Source organism: Ilyonectria robusta (genome assembly GCF_021365365.1).
Source record: "Ilyonectria robusta strain PMI_751 chromosome Unknown BGZ61scaffold_9, whole genome shotgun sequence".
In the NCBI taxonomy this organism is placed as follows: Eukaryota; Fungi; Ascomycota; class Sordariomycetes; order Hypocreales; family Nectriaceae; genus Ilyonectria; species Ilyonectria robusta.
In genome coordinates this window covers 92798-110371 of record NW_025764443.1, presented here as the reverse complement: position 1 = coordinate 110371, position 17574 = coordinate 92798, and the positions used below count along the sequence as shown (strand labels likewise).

Sequence of the window (17574 nt, the reverse complement as noted above, 5' to 3'; positions counted from 1 at the left end):
GACCCAGTACGTCACCAAGCTCATCGACAGCACCACCACCGTCTGGGTCACCCCCGGTCAAGAGGAGACTTCTACCACCGAGCAGGCCAAGTTCATCGAGACCTCTGCCTCGCCCAACCACAAGAAGCAGAAGCAGACCACCACATCGGAGTACGTCGAGCCTGAGCCCACCACTACATCGGTCTATGTCCCTCCCACCACCTCGACCACCTTGTCCACCTCGACCACCTCCACCTCCGTCTACGTTGCACCAGTGGAGACTTCCACCTCTATTTACGTGCCGGAGTCCACCACCTCGGAGTATGTTGCGCCTGAGCCAACCACCACCTCGGTCTACGTTGCGCCTACCACTGAGGAGTACGTCGCTCCCACCACTGCCGAGGAGAAGGCCGCGGCTACCTCCTCCGCGTCCGAGGAGAGCGACTCTAGCAGCGGCTCTGGCACTGGCGCTACCTACTCCGGCGAAATCACTTACTACACCGTGGGCCTAGGTGCTTGTGGTTTCGATGACACCGGCAAGGACCTGACTGAAAACATCGTTGCTCTCTCCCACCTTGTCATGGGTACCCAGTCCAACGGCAACCCCATGTGTGGCCAGACCATCACCGTCAAGGCGAACGGCAAGACCGCCACTGCCACCGTCCGTGATAAGTGCATGGGATGTGATTATGACAACATTGATGTCACCGAAAAGCTGTTCGCGGAGCTCTGGGGTGGCCTTGGTAAGGGCCGTGGCCCTGTCGAATGGTCGTTCAACTAGAATACTCGTCCACGACATTGATGGAGTTCGAATTGTCATAGCTCTGGAGAGAAGAAGACGACAGATGAATGTCGAGGCAACATATGTATCGGATCCCGTACGACGATCATTTCTTTGGGTCTCTTGGAAATCGATGCAACAAAACGACTTCTTTTGGATATGACTTTTATTTTTATGATTCAGGATGCTGCATACCCCCTCGGAGGCGCTGGGAGTAGAGAACGCAGAGAATGGCCTTGGGATCGCGGAAATCGCCCATGCCTTCATTTTGGATACGGGTGTTTTGGATTCCCCCGGCTGATAGACATTTTTGGCTCGTTTCACATTACTTCACTTCACTATGTACATAACCTTAAGACCTGTTCAGAGACATTTGCGCCTACGGAATAGAATAGTGTCTTGCTGCAGCTTCTTAACCAAGCCCCCTCATGGCGTCATTCCAAGTAAAATGTGAAAATGGTGTCCTGCCCGTTTGAAATTAACTAGCGGGCTGATTATAATTGCCCCGCGACTAGACTAAATGACGAAGCGGCCTAAATACGACTCCGAATTAGCCAAGCCAAGCCCCATGTCAATCTAGAAGCACCCCAGCTGAAAATGCTGAGCTTGAAGCGCTTTAACGTCATTTCCCCCGTCTCTGTAGTCTTTCAGCCTGAGATGCGCAGGTGGATATGAATGTACATTCGTCCATGCAAACATAAATCAGCCCCAGCCTATGGCACCTGGAGTCAACCTAACTACTCCCATGATGGGCGTGGAACTACAGAGCACAATTAATCGCTACAGCAAGCTCAAGAGCTCATCGACGTAGCGACGGGTGTCAACGCCAATGCCCTGTGCCAGGCGACTAGCACCGTCACCACCGCCGGTGGATGAGTCGGCATATGCGCTGCGGAAGCCGACATGGTCGCTTGCGCGACGGATGAGGAAGATTTCCTTGGCGATGACGGGGGTGAGGGATCGGTTGTCCGGGGGCGGGGTGTCATCCGGGTCGGGGTCTCCCACGGAGCTCGTGTCAGAACCTGCCTCGTGGATAGTAGAGAGGTTATTGGTGTTTGTGTTCGAGGTGCTAATAGCTTCGTCGTGGCGATCGAGGAGGCGTGTCCAGACGATCCACCAGCCGCGGTTGGTTTTCTGTGTGCGTTCAAGGGCTGTCGTGCGAGAGCGGGAGGCCGCGTGGATGTTCAGGAGGTGTGTGTGAGTGTTTAAAGCGTCAGAGCGGGACCAGAGCTCTGGAGTCATGTAGTGATCGGGGATGTTGGGGATGGAAGAGTGGACGGTGAGGGCGTCCGGGTCCCAGATGAGGTCATATATGCTATTATTGCCAGTACCCGCCACGTCGGCTCCTGGCCGTTCAGGGCGGTATCGCGTGGAGGATATGAGGGGCTTCCGGAGGGGGGCGAGTTGGTGATGCAACGAGCGATAGAGTGAGTCCCAGGCCAGTGAGTCGGTGCGCAGGTGGAAGAGAAAGACGAAGACAAACGGACGGTTGACGTAAACGACGACGCGCAACTTGATAGCTTTGTTGAGGTCGTGAGAGTCATAGCCGGGGAGCATGTTGCCAACGACCTGTGACTGTGTGAGAGGGCTGGCCGGATGCTCAAAGTCGCGGATGATGGTGGCTTCTGGTCTGTCTGCTGCCTCACTCTCAAGTTCGATATGGACAGTTCGTAGGACGGTGCGCGAGTTATGCTCTAGGTCCGAGCCGTCAGAGCTGTGTCGACTTGTGTCCCCGTCGCTTTTGTAGTCCTCCTCAATGTCTCCCTTAAGACCGATGAGGTACTGGCCCGCGGCGTCATAAGACGGCGAGCGACCAGCCAGTGACGACCGGGTATGCGTAGGGGAATCGCCAACATGCTTGCTAGATTCCGGCGTCTCAGGGCCTGGTGATCCCTTGGAGGAATCTGAGCCACCAGGCAGAGACCAGTATGTTCCGTAGCCTAACTTCAGGTAACTGACCATCTTGTCTAGTTTCCCATCTTCCCCTTCTCGGGCTTGTGGCTTGTCCACAGCTAGGGCATCAGGATCGGACTTTTGCGGGTCGGACTGTTGCACCTCGTCTGTTGCGGGCTTTCTTGGCTCAACAATAACAGGTGGTGGGATGGAATCTTTGGCAGGCTTTTGGATCGTTGCTTTGCTTGCTCGTCTCTTTTTAGCCCGACGAACGGATGTCGGGCTCTCAATGACGCCGTAAGCCTGTTCCCCCCAGGTATAGAGATCCTCCATCCAGTGCGTCACATCCCTCAGAGACTTCCTGGAGAGAGCGCCTGTTCCCAGAAATATAGCTCCATCTTCCGACCCGGGTTCTTGGCCGGTCCCTAACCACGGCTTCGATTCGCCGTTCTTCGATTCGGATGATGCCTCGGGGTCATCGTCGCCAAACTTTGATACGACCAAGTCAACGAGACCCTCTATTCTGCCGACCAGCCCCTCTAAGACCTCTCTCTCGCCACTTCCCCGATCTTCCTCGCCGACACCAACGCCAAGCTCGCCTGATGCTGCAATATTTATACCCCCAAAGACGTCTCGTGCCGGGTTCCCATGTAGCATGACGTTCCATGTCGAGAGAAACAAGTCCCAGTAGCGGCTCAGAACTGCGACGAACTTGGTGCGCTTGGTTCGGACAAACAAGGCACTCAAGGACGAATCGTGGTGCATAAGGAAAGTACTGTGGGCTCGTAAAAGATCTCTCATAAGGAGGTTTGACGGCTTCATCTCGCGACTTGAATATTCATATCGGTCCTCGGCCAACTCGCTGTTCTTGGTAGGAAGTCTAGGAGGGAGGGGCACTTTCGTTAGGTCGATGCTCTAGAGCCTGCGGTCAGCTATCAGGTTCGGGTATTGGAGTCAGCTTGGGCTCACAGCCAATATCCACCATCCAGGCTCCAGCTCGTGGAGAACTACCCTGGCCTTCTCGGTGTCGATGGTATCCAGATTCGCGCCACCCGCGAAGCCTCTACTGAAGCTGGCCATGCCCTGGGCAAGGCCGATCTGACGCAGGCGTTCATTACGTTCTTCGGGGGATATGTGTTGGGTCGGCAGTCCTCGAGTGCGTCGGCGCCTGTGGGAAGAGGACTGAGTGCTAACGGAGGCGTAGTAGACAATCTGGTCGTCGATGGTCTCGTCCGTGTTGCCGAGTGAGGGGTTGAAGATAGCGAGGAAGCCGAGCTGCGCAGGGACGATGGCGCCAGACGAAGCTGGCGATGGTGCCGATTTCGATGTCAATCGAGCGGCCATGGCGCTGGCAGCTTGTCGCCCCTCCACTCGGACGTTGTATTGGCAGAGGGAGGGTATCGTGGTTCAATCGAAGTGGAAAGACGCCGATGGACTGGGGTTGAAAAGGCGGCGGCCAGCGTCCCTTTGGGCCTTGGAGCCTTGGAGCCTCGGGGCCTTAAATGGTCCTGTCGTAGCACGGCCAATAGATAACGACAACAACGACAACGGTCACAAAAGAAATGAAGGCAGGGCTAGATCGACACAGTGAAAAGAAGCAACAACGCCAGCCAAGGGCGGGTTTGTGGTCGGAGGAAGAGGCCCGGAGGCGACGATGCGCGTGCCCGAGTGGACGGCGTCTAATGAGTTATTGCGTCATATGGGGAGCTACTCAGTGGGTGGGAGGGGCTGATTCTTGGCCTGGAAATCCTGGCTTCAGACGGAAGATCCAATCGAATTGGATCGAAATTTAGAAACAATCGTTGTTTCATCGAACTACACCCCGCTTGGTTGGAGGCACTTTGATCAGTATCCACGTAATGGTGTGATGGTGATGATCTAAACACTGGCGACAGGCCGGATGAGGGTCGAGAACCTTAAACCCACGATTGAAAACAACCACAAATATCATTACCGCTTAAATGCCTGTGTTTAATGCTGACCCAAGTTGAATTTTCCGTGGTATATCGGTCTCCTACATCAGTTCCTTACGCCCATGCAGCATCATTATTCCAAGCTCTCAGTGAGTAAAGGTCATAATCCATCCATCCGTCGCATACCTATTAACAAGCTCCAAAGACCACCCAGTAACCCGACCCATTTCTACCATAATACAGAGTATCATTTTATATAGTGCTCTATCCCGTTCCAAGGGAATCAAGGCAAACCGGCAACATCACTATGCTATCAAAACATGGTAAACCTCCTTTTGGCGACCAACTTTGCCTCTACCACCTCCTGCTCGTTTATAATATCAGCACCAGGCTGGTCCTTTCCCGGATGTGCGTGCATTTTCCTCCGCTGGTAGGCCTGGAATTGCAGCCATGCAAAGTACAGCAGAAATGTCAGGAGAGTCATGGGGATCGTAATGGCCCAATATAGGTTGAACTGTGGCGTCGAGGGCACGCCAATGGAGTCATCGTCCGTGTTGACCTTGGCCCAGTCAAAGCATGGCGTCGAGAAGAGCGCCGAGATGAAGCTTCCTGGCAGGAAAAACATGGTGACGACTGCCAGAGTCTTCATTGATGAGGCGTCTCGGTGGCTAGACAGTGCAATATCAGTGTTGTTGATACTGTCGTGCTGGCCGATAAGATTGACAAGCTAGGGCAGTTTGTCAGTGTATAGATTTGAGGACGACCACTCATCAGGGTTGACTTACAGCTTCGATCTGAATCTGCACCCGCTTCAGCGTATAGGTCTTGTCCAAGACCTGCATAGTGAGGCGTTGTTGAAGCACAGAAGTATGGTTCCTTATGAGGCTGTCACCATCAGGAGCTGGGTCCGGGGTCGCTGGTGTTGCTGCCTGCCCAGATGTCCCTAACTGGTTCAGGATAAATGCCATCAGCTTCTCGAGCGTCATACTCTTCCTCTCAGCACTGGCGAGCCTGGCTGCGAAGCCACTCATCTCCGCTGACAGCTCGCCCAAAAGGCCTGACGCAGCACCTTTCCGCTTCGTCTCAAAACTCGAGTATCCCGTGCGTGTCTCGACCTCCTGGATCCGAGATTTCATGCCGGCCAGAGTCATCTCAATTTCAGCGCTCAGCATGAAAGTGTACAAAAAGGCAGGGAACATGGCATGAACCGAGAGATTCGGTTGCCACTTGCTATGTAGTAGCTTCTTCAGGACAGCTTTTTGCTTGTCCCCGGCCAAGACAATGCCACACGTCGCAGACTGACGGGGAGAGGAAGGGTCCTTAAATTTGGCATGCGACCAGATAGAGGCGATCTTGGGCGCGTAACAGAACGCATGCGCTTGTTTCTCGACGTTTGGCTCGACAGTCTTGGGGAAGGCATTAATGCCTGTGATGCAGCTCAAGAAGTAGCCGTGGGCGAGCTCAAGGCCGAACTTGGCCAGGATGGCTTCTAGAGCATGCTTAGGTAGACCTATGGTCTTCTTCCCAAAGTCAAGATTGGTCCAGACGAGGCGCAATACGAGCGACTCGGTGCCAATGCTGGTGTCCCGGGTCTCCTCGGCGAGCCAGGTAACCACACCGGGGACCTTGACGAGGGTGTCAACTGCCCTAACGACGCCGGTAGTGTCGCTGCGCCATAGCTCAGTGACATCGAAGCTGAGGACATCGGGGGAGTCGGAGAACCGACTAGGGTTGAAGTCTGCAATCTTCTGGTATATTTCGTCCATGCTGGCGCAAGCGCAATCGAGAGATGGCGCACGAGTGAGCTAGTTAGGGTGGAACAAGAAGGACCAGCGTTCGAGAGAGTGGGCCGAGTGCAATTATATGGTCAAGGCAGATTCCAAGGCGGAACAGTCGCAGCGAGACCACGAGGCGAGTGATTACGAGTGGCGAAGCCCGAGGGTTGAAAGATGAGACATCTGCTCAGCCTGATTGAGTACCGACGACTTTCAGCTGGTGGTTCGCGAACGACCAGGGGTTCTGATCCCAGCTGTGGCTGCTGCACTCTGTAAGCGCCGAGGGCTCTGGAGATATCCACCAGTTCCTTGCGGCAATCAATCGAAGCCGTGCGCTTACTCCACAGACGAACAACATTTTCTTCTCCATTCTCTGTGTTGAACACGATGATTACGTCTGTTTTTTTTTTGTTTTTTTTTCAAGAGCCTCGTGAGGACGGGCGCAGAGAGTGAAACGTCTCCTTCTGCCGCCAAGGAGTCGTCTTGGTTGTTGCGGTGTCCCAACCCTGTTCAGTGCTTAGCCCCCACGGATCGCAGTCGTTCGACAGTTTGCCGCCAATTAATCGCAAAGAGAAAGATGTGTCGTTTAGGCATAGCCCTCGGCGTTAATCAAAGGAAGCGGCAGACTACGGGTGACCGGGTCCGCCCGCGGCCGATAAAACCTGGAGAAAGCTTGTCCGACCGATTGCGCTTCCAGGTCTTCCATATTTGCTTCGTTTCAAGCTTTCCAACTTGGCCAAGATAGTGGGGCTGGAGCAGATGATTCCAGGGGCCTTGTGCACTAAAAATCCTTCTGTAACCGCCCACCGGCCCTTTGCGCTTGGCAGTGCGGGTTCGGTTGCTAATTTGAGACGGCCGTATGTCACAGCATGTTGAACCATCAACCAACATGCAGGATAAAATATGCGGCCAAGAACAGGCCATTACTTGCATCTCTATAACTATGGCCATTCGCTCCTCGTGTCAAAATGGCATGGTTCTGTGGTACATATCAGCCATGGCCGCCCCCAAGACGAGAAGCAAGTCGCTGCCAGCAGAGACGAATGGCGCTCATCAAAGTCTTTTACAATGGCCTGAACAAAAAGTCCGCACCGGGCCATTGTCGAATCCTTACGATATCTTCTTAAACACAGTTTCGATTCTACTCGTTATAGTGATTATTGTCTATATCTTCTTCTTGTTCTCGTTCAATGGCCGGGCCACCAAGGATGTGCCAGGCATAGCATCGTTCCTTCGCCAGTTTTCCACCGTGGTGAGTCCTCCGCGGTATAAACAGGTTATCGTTGAGCCAAATTTGACAGTGTACAGAGCCCTACAGCCGTGCCGATTCTGTTCGCATTTATCGTCGGCCGCGCCATCAAAACCTTCGCTCATTGGAGGTTGCATCACGGGGAGCGCGTCGGCATGCTTGATCTCTTGTACGGATCGACTACTGTCATTAGCACCATGACAACAATTTTCGATTATGGCGAATTTAGTCTTCTCGGAGCACTTCTTATTGTGGCATGGATCCTCTCGCCACTGGGAGCTCAGTCGGCACTCCGAGTGTTGTCATTCCGCGCCGGCAATGAGGCTTCTTTCAACACCGTGTCGTATTTCAACCTGAGTACGCCATTTCCTAGCACGTTCGAAGCCGGCAGTTACGGATCCTACAGCGCTCCCGTCATCGCCTCGTTCATATCTTCCATCAGCGCCCCTAACAGCACGAAATTGTCCAGCTTAGACACGTGGGGTAATGTCAAAGTCCCAGTCCTCGAACAGCTCCCCGGTTATAAAGGAAGCACCTCAAAGGATTGGATCTCTATTAATAGGACTGGAGATGAGTCGGATCCTATCGCGTACTCCAGTCTTGTTGGAATCCCCATAGCTGGCGTTCCTTCGACGAAAAATTCGACATTCACCATCGAGACATCATACACAAATTTCGACTGCGTCAACCTGCAAGCGATCAAGAATGTGACAGCCAAGTGGAGGGAAATAGAGGCGGACTCGGTTGAATGCTGGGAAACCACCAACTCGACGTGCAGCACGATCATGTCTTGGGGATATCTCGCTACCATACCCTTTCCTAATGGATGGACAAATGCCTCCGAGCCACGTTGCAGTGATAACAATCCAGGCATTCGAGAAATGCTCTACCTTGACTGGGGTGGTGCGTCTGATGGGTCATACGCAAGCTGTTCTCTCAACACGTCATACGTTGAACTTCAAGTCGAATGCGTTGGGTGGGATTGCGTTTCAACCGCGATGCGTCCGTCTCTTTTGGCCACAAACCCAAGTCCAAATCGTACCGTCTTCGATAATTATTGCGACAGATCGCCTCACACATTCGATTATTTTGCAACCCTACTGAATTGGGTTTCCAAGATGAAAAGCAGCAGGTCGTTCGATCAGTCTATCCTACAAGGATATCTGTATGACCCAGAAACCGCGCTCAACTCCACAGCACTATATAACCAGAGAGGAATTTTTACGGTGGACCCATCAGTCTTCTCTCTCCGCCTAGGTCAGATGATGAACACTTTCTGGCTGGCAATGGCAGCGTCGAACGCTGTATACCTCGGTCATCCATCGGACTACAAGGCGCTACGAGCATCCGTAGCTGCTGGATCTGTGGATCTTATGTATTTCGGGAAATCGAATGCAACCATTTTCAGTCCTGTCACAAAAATACACTGCGACTTTGGTTGGCTTGTTCCGCTCATTCTCTCCACACTCCTGATGTGGGCTGCAGCAATGGTCACGATGGCAGTGGATTTGAAACTTAGAGTGCCTAAGATGCTCATGAATATTACAACAATGACGAGGGGAAATCCAAACTTCGGCCTGCCACCTGGTGGCGGCGGTCTTCCTGACGAAACAAGAGGGAGGCTAATAAGGCATGTAAAAGTCCGATTTGGGAGTGTGGAGGGTCATAAACCCGACGACTTGGTCGTTGGAGCCTGTGTCGAGAGCGGAGGCAGCGTGTCAATTGCAAGGAGGAAACAAGGGTCGGTAGTAGAAGAAACCTCTGCTTAATCAACCTCTGCTTAATGTATTAAATTTCTTAGCCCCTCAAGGGTCACATCAATCCTAGGCAACCAGTCAGAAATCAACTATAAAGCTCCCTCTACTGAAAACCATTCAATCGCCTACTTTTCCTAGCGCCGCCCCTTTCCCACTACGCCCCTACTGCATTTTTGTTTTGTTTTTGTCGGTTGCCTTGCCGGATGCTCGGATAGGACCAGAATCGCCACGCTGCCTAACATTGGGGGCTATGCGAGTGAATACGAGAGAAGTTGGGGGCGGCTACGCAACTCCGGTGGCTGTCCCCGTTACACGGGGTGTCATATCTTGCGAATACGCCAAGTATTTAGAAAGGGGCAATTGACTATAGCATAAAGTAATTGGTAAACTACTTAATTGCGGCAGTTGTCTGGCGGTATGAAAGTTGACCGACCTATGGCTAGCCACATATAATATGTTTCCAGGTTCAAGCGAGGCGGGGCGTGCTCTGCCAAATTTAACGGATAGATAATTTTCATCATTCATACAATCGTTACTCCGTGAGATCGGGTAAGACGACTATGAGGTAGCTAATAGATGATCAAGGAGTGAACCTGAAATATATCGCTACCTCTCAAGGTGCATGCCCCAAACAAAACCCGACGGCCCTTTCAGAGGATTGCCAGCACAAAACACCATAACCCAGCTCTTATAGCTTAGAGTCCCAAGTATCTTCCTCCATCCATCTTACCTTCCCTTGTTTACGGTCTTTTCTTCGGCCTCCCCGAACTCGCTCTCGTCTTTGGCCTCGACTTCCCCGGCACGCCAACTATCCTGATGAAGTGTGGTTGTGGCGGCGGCGGCGCCATAGGGGGCATGAGGCCCGGGTTCAACCCGCCGATCCCATGGTGAGGTTGCATCCCAGGGACACCGGCCGGAGGGCCTATATCGTAGGACGCCCGTGGCAGACGGGGCCACATGGTCATGCTGACATACGAGCCGGGTTGGATGAAGTCGTCCCAGAACTCTGGTAGCAAAACCATGGGTCGCATAGGTGACGCAAACGGGATATCAGTCTGGGGAGAGCTGCTGCTGCTGTTGTCGTTATTGCCGTTGCCGTTGCCGCTGTTGTTGCTGTTATTATTATTGTTGTTATTGTTGCTGTTACTGTTGCTGCTGCTCCCACCGCCGTCATGATTGTTACTGCCACGGTTATTATTGCCGTTGTTGTTACCACCGTTTTTGCCGGGGCTTTTGCGTTTCGGTGGTTCTAGTGATAATGGCAGCGAGACGTGGAGGCTGTATCGGCCGTTGGCTACTGAATTCCCCAGCATCGTCTCCATCCCCTCACCCTCAAGGCCCATGAACTGGGAATCGATAGTCATCTTCATCCCCTGTGGTTTACACACGCTTTAGCAAACCGACATCCCCCATGGCATATCCAGGATGATGTCTTACCTCCCACGTCTTTGCCCTCCGCCATGGGATGAGCATGGTGCGTCCCAGGGCGTCTTTGAACCGCAGAGGCAACTTCTGCGCGGGCCGTTCGGGGTCGAGTTCCCACGGTATCGGCTGGCCGTGCATCAGGCCCGCCGTCGAGGCGTCCGGGGCCGGAGGCGGGGCCGGAGCTGTTTGGGAGGACCCGGCGTCTGACTCGCTCAATTCCGGAGTGTAGTTGAGCCGCTGAGGCTCCTTGCCCTTGCTGCGCTGCTGGGGATCATGTTGCTCGTCTGCGGGCTCTTCTTGGGGCATGGGTAGTGATGGCTCGTCTTGTGGGTCTGATATGTGAGGCCATTGTACTGTGTCCGAGTCTTGCCTGAGCGTGTCCTGTTCATGGGCACTCAGCAACTTGAGCTTGGGGTAGCACGTCTCATGTCACAGCAACTGACCTCGTCCTGGTTTTCGTCTGCATCCTCATGTTTGACGTCAGGCTCAACGGCTGCCGGGTCGACCACGCTCAGCGGTTCAAGATCCTCCACAGCAGTCTCCAGCGACATGCTCGGCTCCACCTCCGGCTCCAAGACGGTCCCGCAGTCAGCACCGCCGTCCCTCTCCGCGGGGTCCATGTCTACCGGCTACAGGGTCTGCGGTGGGTTGCGAATATCTGTCTTAGAGGGCTTGAGCTCAGCGCGGGCGTGTGACGTTTGAGGAGCCAGGTTCGTGTTGACGGCCAGAGTCGCGCGGCCGGCGGAATGATGCTTCAAGCCGCCAGTCCACCGCAACCGCGGGATGCAGTCTTGATTGGCCCTGGTCGGCGTTGCGCAGCCCGTGGTGATTGGGTTGCGGCATCTCAGCTAGCTGCAGTGGGCGGATGCGATGCAACGAGCGGGCAGACCAACCGGTATAGGTATTTGATCGCTATCTGCAGCGGCTGTACTCCGCACTTTGTAGAGCCTCCGGCATCTGTTTAAGTTATTCACAGCGAGGCCAGGTCTGTATCATGTCACTATCCCGGCCGGTGCGAGAGCGAGAGCGAGTGTAATACAGGGAGCGAAGCGCGGCCCTTTATTCCCGGCCGCTGTAAATACCGCGGGACCAAGTACTTAGAGCACACGACCTGACAACGCATCCGGAGTACGTACGGGGGTACGAGTGTACGGGGTACGAGTGTACGGGATACGGGGACACAAACACAGCCGCGTGGTTGTTTGAAACATGGCCTCATCCCGGGCTCCAGCCTACGGGAATACCGGGCGGCCAGGCTAATCATAAGACCAACTGGATAGTACTACGTAGATGCGAGTCGTACGAACGAAGCCCGCAAGCAACCACCAGTATCACAACCAACCGCCGCCACCACCACCAATTCACTGACCACCACTCAAAGCTCGTAGAGCCAGTTCCCCGGCCAAGTACGGAGTCCCATAAGAGCTAAATCTACTCTGGCGCTGCTACTACAATCGCCGAGAACCTTGCAACACCGCTAAAAGCCACCACACCCACCCCCGCTAGCTAAAAGGTGACGGACGCTTTCCCCTCCTCGCTCTCAAGCTCTCTCAGCTGGCCTTCGCTCCGCCATTATGAGTCCCCTGGCCCGCATTTCGAGGCGCTGTCCGCTCGGCGGGGGAAGAGTTCCAGGCCTGCTCAACTGTGACCTTTTGCGTCGGCCTTTCAGCCTTTTACGAATATAGTAAAGGCCGCTCTGTAAGGCGTAGGGTCAGCTTCGTATCAGGTGCTAGTCGCAAAAGGCAAAGTATGTAACCATCGGCAAGCCAATGCCCCTCCGCGATCCATGATCCATGATCCATCTGCCCTCACCTCATCCACCCGTCTTCCGTCTCCCGCCCATCTCCCTCATCCGTGCTTATTATCCTCGACCTAGTTGCGCCTCTGCTGACAAGCTCGAGTTCGCCCATTCCCTTCCCGCTGCCCATCTACCGTGTGCCTGTGCCCTCCTGTCCTCTTGTCCTCTGTCCGTCGCTGAAGCCCACTGTATCTCCCGAGGTCGCCTGTCCTTCACCAAGTACCAGGCCCTGCTGGGTCCCCTACTCCCCTACAACTCCCCAGTCCCGTCCACTAACATACGTCATCTCTTCCACACCCTCACCTTGATCCCAGTCCGTCCTCCGTGTTTGTTCCCCGCTGACAAGCTTCAGCCCTCAGCTCGTGCTTATTCTCCTGCACCTCAATTCTTCATTCTCCTTCAATCCGCCTGTTCCTTTTCCTCCTCCACATCTGCGACCAACTTCCCTTTACGTCTCAATTTGTCTCTCCCCCAAAGCTTCATTCATACCAGGCCTTGCGAGGCCCCCCCGCCTAAACCATCACCATGGAGTCCTTCTCAATGCTCAAACGTCGCACCACCGACCTCTTCCAAAATGTCCAGGACAACCTCCCCTCAATGCCCTCTGGACCGCGCAAGGAGCCCGGCATCAACGGCACTTGGGAGCGCATTTCCATCCCACCGCTCCCACGCTCCTCCCACTCCCTCGACATCATCTCCGGCAATGCCTACGTTTTTGGCGGCGAAATCAACCCCCGCGAACCTGTCGACAATGACATGCATGTCATCACCCTTCCCTGGAGCAGTGCCGGTGCCGACTACTACAAGATCAAAGCTGCTGCTGCCAAGCAAGATGAGCTGCCGCCTGCAGAGCCCGAGGTGCCCGTAGTACCCACGCCCAAGGAGCTCGAGAAACCCAAGGAGCTCGAAAAATCCAAGGAGCCTGAGAAACCTAAGGAGGTTGAGAAACCCAAGGAGACTGAAAAACCCAAGGCGGCTGAGAAACCTGAGTCTGATGAGGAATCTGAGGAGGAGGAAGACTCCGACGAGGAGGACGAATCCGAAGAGGAGGAAGAATCCGAGGAGGACGAGGATGAGGATGATTCCGACGATGAGACGACCGAAAAGGCCCTCGAGAACGTTTCGCTAGCTTCTCCCGCGCCAGCCGAAGAGACACAACGCGAATCCAAGGGTAAAGGGCCCGCCGGCCCCGAGCCCCCCGTTCTCGGCGATGTCCCCGGGCCGCGAGTCGGTCACGCCACCGCTGTCATTGGAAGCCGCATCTTCCTCTTCGGCGGCCGTGGTGGCCCTGATATGAAACCTCTCGAGGAGGCCGGCCGTGTCTGGGTATTCGACACCCGCTCCCATACCTGGTCATATCTCGACCCTGCCCCCGCCATCAAGGGCGGTGCCATTATCCCTCATCCTGCGCCCCGAAGCTATCACTGCGCCACGGCCACCGACCGCCCGAGAGACTTCGCCGTCGCACGCCCCAAAAAGCCCGAGACCTGGCAGCAGTGGGCCCTCGGTGACACCTCCAAGACGGGCATCCCTCAGGATCCCATTATCGGCAAATTCGCCGAGGACGCTGTGGATGAGGAATCAGATGGCTATGGCACCGTCTTCATCCACGCCGGATGCGTCGCCAGCGGAGATCGAGTCAATGATATCTGGGCTTTCAATGTTCGGGAGCGCACCTGGAGCGAGCTCCCCGCCGCTCCAGGACCTGCCAGAGGTGGTACGGCCATTTGTATCAGCAAGAGTCGATTGTTCCGCTTCGGTGGCTTCGACGGTAAGGTGGAGATTGGCGGGCAACTCGACTTCATCCATCTCGAAGTAGAGACCTTTGATGATCAAGGTACCAAGGGCGAAGTCGCCCTCCGTGCCCGCGGTGGCTGGCAAACCATCTTTGAGAAGAACACCGAGTCCTCTCCAACGGAAATTACTGCTCAGCCTTCGCAGACGTGGCCAGGGCCTCGCAGTGTCGCATCACTTGAGGCGCTTACCCTTGGTGGTGGCTACGAGTACCTGGTCCTGATCATGGGCGAGCAGAGCCCCAGCTCCGAGGGCCACGCCGGCGCAGGCAAGTTCAGCGACGATGTTTGGATGTTCCAGGTGCCGCCGCTGGGCATGACTGCCGCGAGCGTCACTGCCGCCATGTGGCAGGCTGTCGGCCGCCCGACCGGCGAGGGCAAGTGGACCAAGGTCGACTTGGCACCCTACGATGATGACAATGACATCGAGATGCCTGCGCCCAGAGGCTGGCTCTCGAGCGCCGTGATGGGCGACCTTGAGGAGAATGCCATCCTGATCTGGGGTGGCTTGGGAGAGGATAACCGGCGGCTGGATGACGGATGGATCTTGAGACTCGGATCCTAAATTTGGAATATTGTGATATTGGGAAAAGTTGGGTATGAAGGTGCACAAAGTCCCAGGAATTGTTCTTTTTTTACGAGGTCTCGAATTTTTCACATGCAGCATGACAGAACCAAACAAAACAAAAACCAAATGTCTCACATAGTTTGGAAGAACCCACGTTTCTATACCATTTGCTAGCATTTAACGCAGTGTTATGTACAGTCCTCGGCCCTCTCCGAAGCCTTTTCCATCACTTTCATCGCGACCCAAGAAATCAAAGTGAAAGGTCCCGTTTAATAAACAATTTGTTCTACAAGTCCGCCCGCGTCTTCTCAACTCCCCAAGGCTCATCCAGCAAGTTAGTCTTTCCAGCGCTGTTCTCGCACGTATCTCTGCCGCTCAGGGGACCAGGCGCGGGGACCTTGACGGAGGAGGGGTTGGCGGCGGTGGCGCTCTCCTTCAGGGCGGTGAGCAGCTCGACGACGGTCTTGGGGGTAAGGTCCTCGTAGTAGTCGTCGTTGATCTGGATCATGGGGGCGTTGACGCAGGCGCCGAGGCATTCGACCTCGAGGATGGTGAAGAGACCGTCGGCGGTGGTCTCACCCTGCTTGATGCCGAGGTGGTCCTTGATGGCCTTGACGATAGAGTCGGAGCCGCAGCCGCCGAGTTGGCAGGGGGTCTATTCATTCCAGTGTCAGCCGATCCGTAAGAGTTCCAAGATTGACGATTTGTATTGTTTGATCCGCTCTCCTTCCTCATCATCCGGCCACATCCGAGAAACCATTCCCACCCCTCAACCAGCAATTGCAACCCGACAACAACATATTCTCGCAAAAAAGTCGAGCCTCATGGAGGGATACACATACCGTTGTGCAGATCTGGACAAAGAACTTGCCCACGGGGGTTCGGTTGTACATGGTGTAAAAGGACGCAACCTCGTAGACGCGCATCGGGGGCATCTCGAGCATGCGGGCGACCTCGTTCATGACGCTGATGCTGGTGAAGCCGTGCTGGCGCTGGCCGAGGTCGAGCAGGGGCATGACGGCGGCCTTCTTGTACTGGGGGGGGTATCGCTTGAGGATCTCGGCAATGACGGCCTGATTCTGCTCGTTGAACTTGAAGGGGATTTCGGGGTTGTTGTCGGCGGTGTTTCGGTGCTTTGGGAGCAGCGTCAGTCATCGAACCCATCAAAAACACAGCTCCGAGGCCGTCCAGGGCTCGCCCGGGGCGCGGGGGCGGCAATTGAGGTGCCAATGGCCCTGCGGAAGCCTCGTGGAGGGAGATTGTGAAGGCTTACCACCATGAGGACGTCGCTCGGTCGGCGGGCTGTGAGGGAGAAGGCGCGGGACTGGGGACGGGCGACCCGCGAGGCGCACCGGAGGGCGGACCGGGTGACGAAGTGGGTGAGTTTGCTCGCCATGGTGGTGGATGGGAGAGGTTGTCGGTGGGAGAGGGCGTGGACGTGGTCGTGGTCGTGGTGCGAGTTGATCGTGAGCCGTCGACCTTTCAAAATGTCGTTGCTTGTCCGGGCCTCCAGTTGGAGCTGCTTGCAAAATGCGCACTCGTGATTGGCGGGCTCGGTTGAATATCGGGTTTGGCCGGTGCTCGACATTGATCCGAAGGTCATCAGGGAGAAAAGTACGTACCTACCGCGCCCTGGCTCTCAGCGCTGAAGGCGATCTCCTCTCTCTCTCTCACAATCAACAAAAAAGAGGAATGGATACTCATCCATCCATTCCTCAAATATTATCTTCTTTTCCTTCCTTCCCTTCTTCCACGAACCATGTCATTTAGCCCCGTCATTTTTCTCATCGGATCGAATGAAGCAAAGCCTATCGGGTTCACATTGTTACCCTCCCCCACCTCAGATTCGCAATTAGGTCAACCCAAAATGCGTATTGGCCTGATATCGGTCGTGATCTACATTGTAGTAAGCTCGCTTACTAGAGCCTAACAGGACGTCTGCTCGTTGCCAGCAGTGGGAGAGAAATGTGATTGGTTGGTAAAGGAGAATCAGGAGCCAAGGCTCTCGACTGCAGTCCTCCTCTGTATACGGCCACGACTTCCACATGGTGGCCAACCAAGATTCAAGACGACGGAAAGTTCTTCAAGGTCTCCGTGATACTGCATCTTGCTCTACTCATGCATGAACCATCTGTGGCCTGCATTCGCCCCCTTACTGCTACATCTGGATACAGGTACATGGGGACTGTAACTCCGCCGTCTCGTGTTCCTCATGCTCGTCCAGCAGACCTTTGCCGGGTTAGATGCAAATTGAACCGCGCAGAATCGTCACAAAATTCACAATGAACCATGCGATTGCGACGGTCTGAACATGCAGCCCAAGCGTCTGGTACAACGGATCGGAGATGAATTCCAGTGACAAGCCACAACTCGACGCGTGTCGAGCTACGGACCCTGGACTTCCTGTTTTAGCATCGGCGACAATACCAATTTTCGCCTTCATTCAATCAATTGATGTGACCCGATTTGACCAGTATGCCATTTAGAGCTCGACATGGGAGGTTACTTCGTGGTGGTGCAGACAAGTCAATATAAGCTTAAAAGGGGTTTCGGGATCTTCGTCTCATCCCGCCCACCAAAGACAAGTAACCCAACTCTCACGTTCAGGCTCAAGGGAACTACGCCGGCTCGCGCCGAGATGAG

General features: G+C 54.7%; 7 protein-coding genes across 7 annotated transcripts; 3 read left to right on the top strand and 4 right to left on the bottom strand.

The window, feature by feature from the left end:
- Positions 1–445: 445 nt before the first annotated feature.
- On the top strand, positions 446–748 carry BGZ61DRAFT_309391 (RlpA-like double-psi beta-barrel-protein domain-containing protein-containing protein; the record flags this gene model as incomplete). The annotated part of the gene is made up of 1 exon (XM_046238790.1): positions 446–748. A coding segment is annotated over one exon (303 nt), but the record flags the coding sequence as incomplete, so codon positions are not given.
- Positions 749–1540: 792 nt separating this feature from the next.
- On the bottom strand, positions 1541–3997 carry BGZ61DRAFT_493581 (uncharacterized protein; the record flags this gene model as incomplete). The annotated part of the gene is made up of 2 exons (XM_046250666.1): positions 1541–3568; positions 3623–3997. The coding sequence occupies 2 exons, from the start codon at positions 3995–3997 to the stop codon at positions 1541–1543; spliced, it is 2403 nt and encodes an 800-aa protein (XP_046104524.1).
- A 582-nt stretch (positions 3998–4579) lies between these two features.
- On the bottom strand, positions 4580–6529 carry BGZ61DRAFT_450763 (uncharacterized protein). The gene is made up of 2 exons (XM_046245760.1): positions 5352–6529; positions 4580–5293 (listed from the first exon to the last, which is right to left on the bottom strand). Exons 1-2 carry the CDS (start codon positions 6330–6332, stop codon positions 4880–4882), a joined length of 1395 nt encoding a protein of 464 aa, XP_046104523.1. The 5' UTR covers positions 6333–6529; the 3' UTR covers positions 4580–4879.
- A 708-nt stretch (positions 6530–7237) lies between these two features.
- BGZ61DRAFT_450761 (uncharacterized protein) lies at positions 7238–9448 on the top strand. The gene is made up of 2 exons (XM_046245759.1): positions 7238–7593; positions 7650–9448. The coding sequence occupies exons 1-2, from the start codon at positions 7285–7287 to the stop codon at positions 9357–9359; spliced, it is 2019 nt and encodes a 672-aa protein (XP_046104522.1). The 5' UTR covers positions 7238–7284; the 3' UTR covers positions 9360–9448.
- Positions 9449–10087: 639 nt separating this feature from the next.
- BGZ61DRAFT_477495 (uncharacterized protein) lies at positions 10088–11392 on the bottom strand (the record flags this gene model as incomplete). The annotated part of the gene is made up of 3 exons (XM_046248902.1): positions 10088–10693; positions 10785–11174; positions 11216–11392. The coding sequence occupies 3 exons, from the start codon at positions 11390–11392 to the stop codon at positions 10088–10090; spliced, it is 1173 nt and encodes a 390-aa protein (XP_046104521.1).
- Positions 11393–13095: 1703 nt separating this feature from the next.
- On the top strand, positions 13096–14928 carry BGZ61DRAFT_351058 (uncharacterized protein; the record flags this gene model as incomplete). Its single annotated transcript, XM_046240304.1, has 2 exons — positions 13096–13428; positions 13723–14928. The coding sequence occupies 2 exons, from the start codon at positions 13096–13098 to the stop codon at positions 14926–14928; spliced, it is 1539 nt and encodes a 512-aa protein (XP_046104520.1).
- A 165-nt stretch (positions 14929–15093) lies between these two features.
- BGZ61DRAFT_450755 (NADH-ubiquinone oxidoreductase 24 kDa subunit precursor) lies at positions 15094–16461 on the bottom strand. Its single transcript, XM_046245758.1, has 3 exons — positions 16205–16461; positions 15774–16064; positions 15094–15586 (listed from the first exon to the last, which is right to left on the bottom strand). Exons 1-3 carry the CDS (start codon positions 16325–16327, stop codon positions 15218–15220), a joined length of 783 nt encoding a protein of 260 aa, XP_046104519.1. The 5' UTR covers positions 16328–16461; the 3' UTR covers positions 15094–15217.
- Positions 16462–17574: the final 1113 nt, after the last annotated feature.

What these genes read in the sequence shown, in the direction of transcription:
- BGZ61DRAFT_450763 (XM_046245760.1), bottom strand. Translation starts at nt 6,332, where the DNA reads ATGGACGAAATATACCAGAAGATTGCAGACTTCAACCCTAGTCGGTTC. An exon ending in TGCAGATTCAGATCGAAGCT is followed by an intron (nt 5,294 to 5,351) that starts GTAAGTCAACCC and finishes AAACTGCCCTAG; the next exon opens with CTTGTCAATCTTATCGGCCA.
- BGZ61DRAFT_450761 (XM_046245759.1), top strand. Translation starts at nt 7,285, where the DNA reads ATGGCCATTCGCTCCTCGTGTCAAAATGGCATGGTTCTGTGGTACATA. An exon ending in TTCGCCAGTTTTCCACCGTG is followed by an intron (nt 7,594 to 7,649) that starts GTGAGTCCTCCG and finishes GACAGTGTACAG; the next exon opens with AGCCCTACAGCCGTGCCGAT.
- BGZ61DRAFT_450755 (XM_046245758.1), bottom strand. Translation starts at nt 16,327, where the DNA reads ATGGCGAGCAAACTCACCCACTTCGTCACCCGGTCCGCCCTCCGGTGC. An exon ending in CGAGCGACGTCCTCATGGTG is followed by an intron (nt 16,065 to 16,204) that starts GTAAGCCTTCAC and finishes CTGCTCCCAAAG; the next exon opens with CACCGAAACACCGCCGACAA. An exon ending in TTGTCCAGATCTGCACAACG is followed by an intron (nt 15,587 to 15,773) that starts GTATGTGTATCC and finishes TGGAATGAATAG; the next exon opens with ACCCCCTGCCAACTCGGCGG.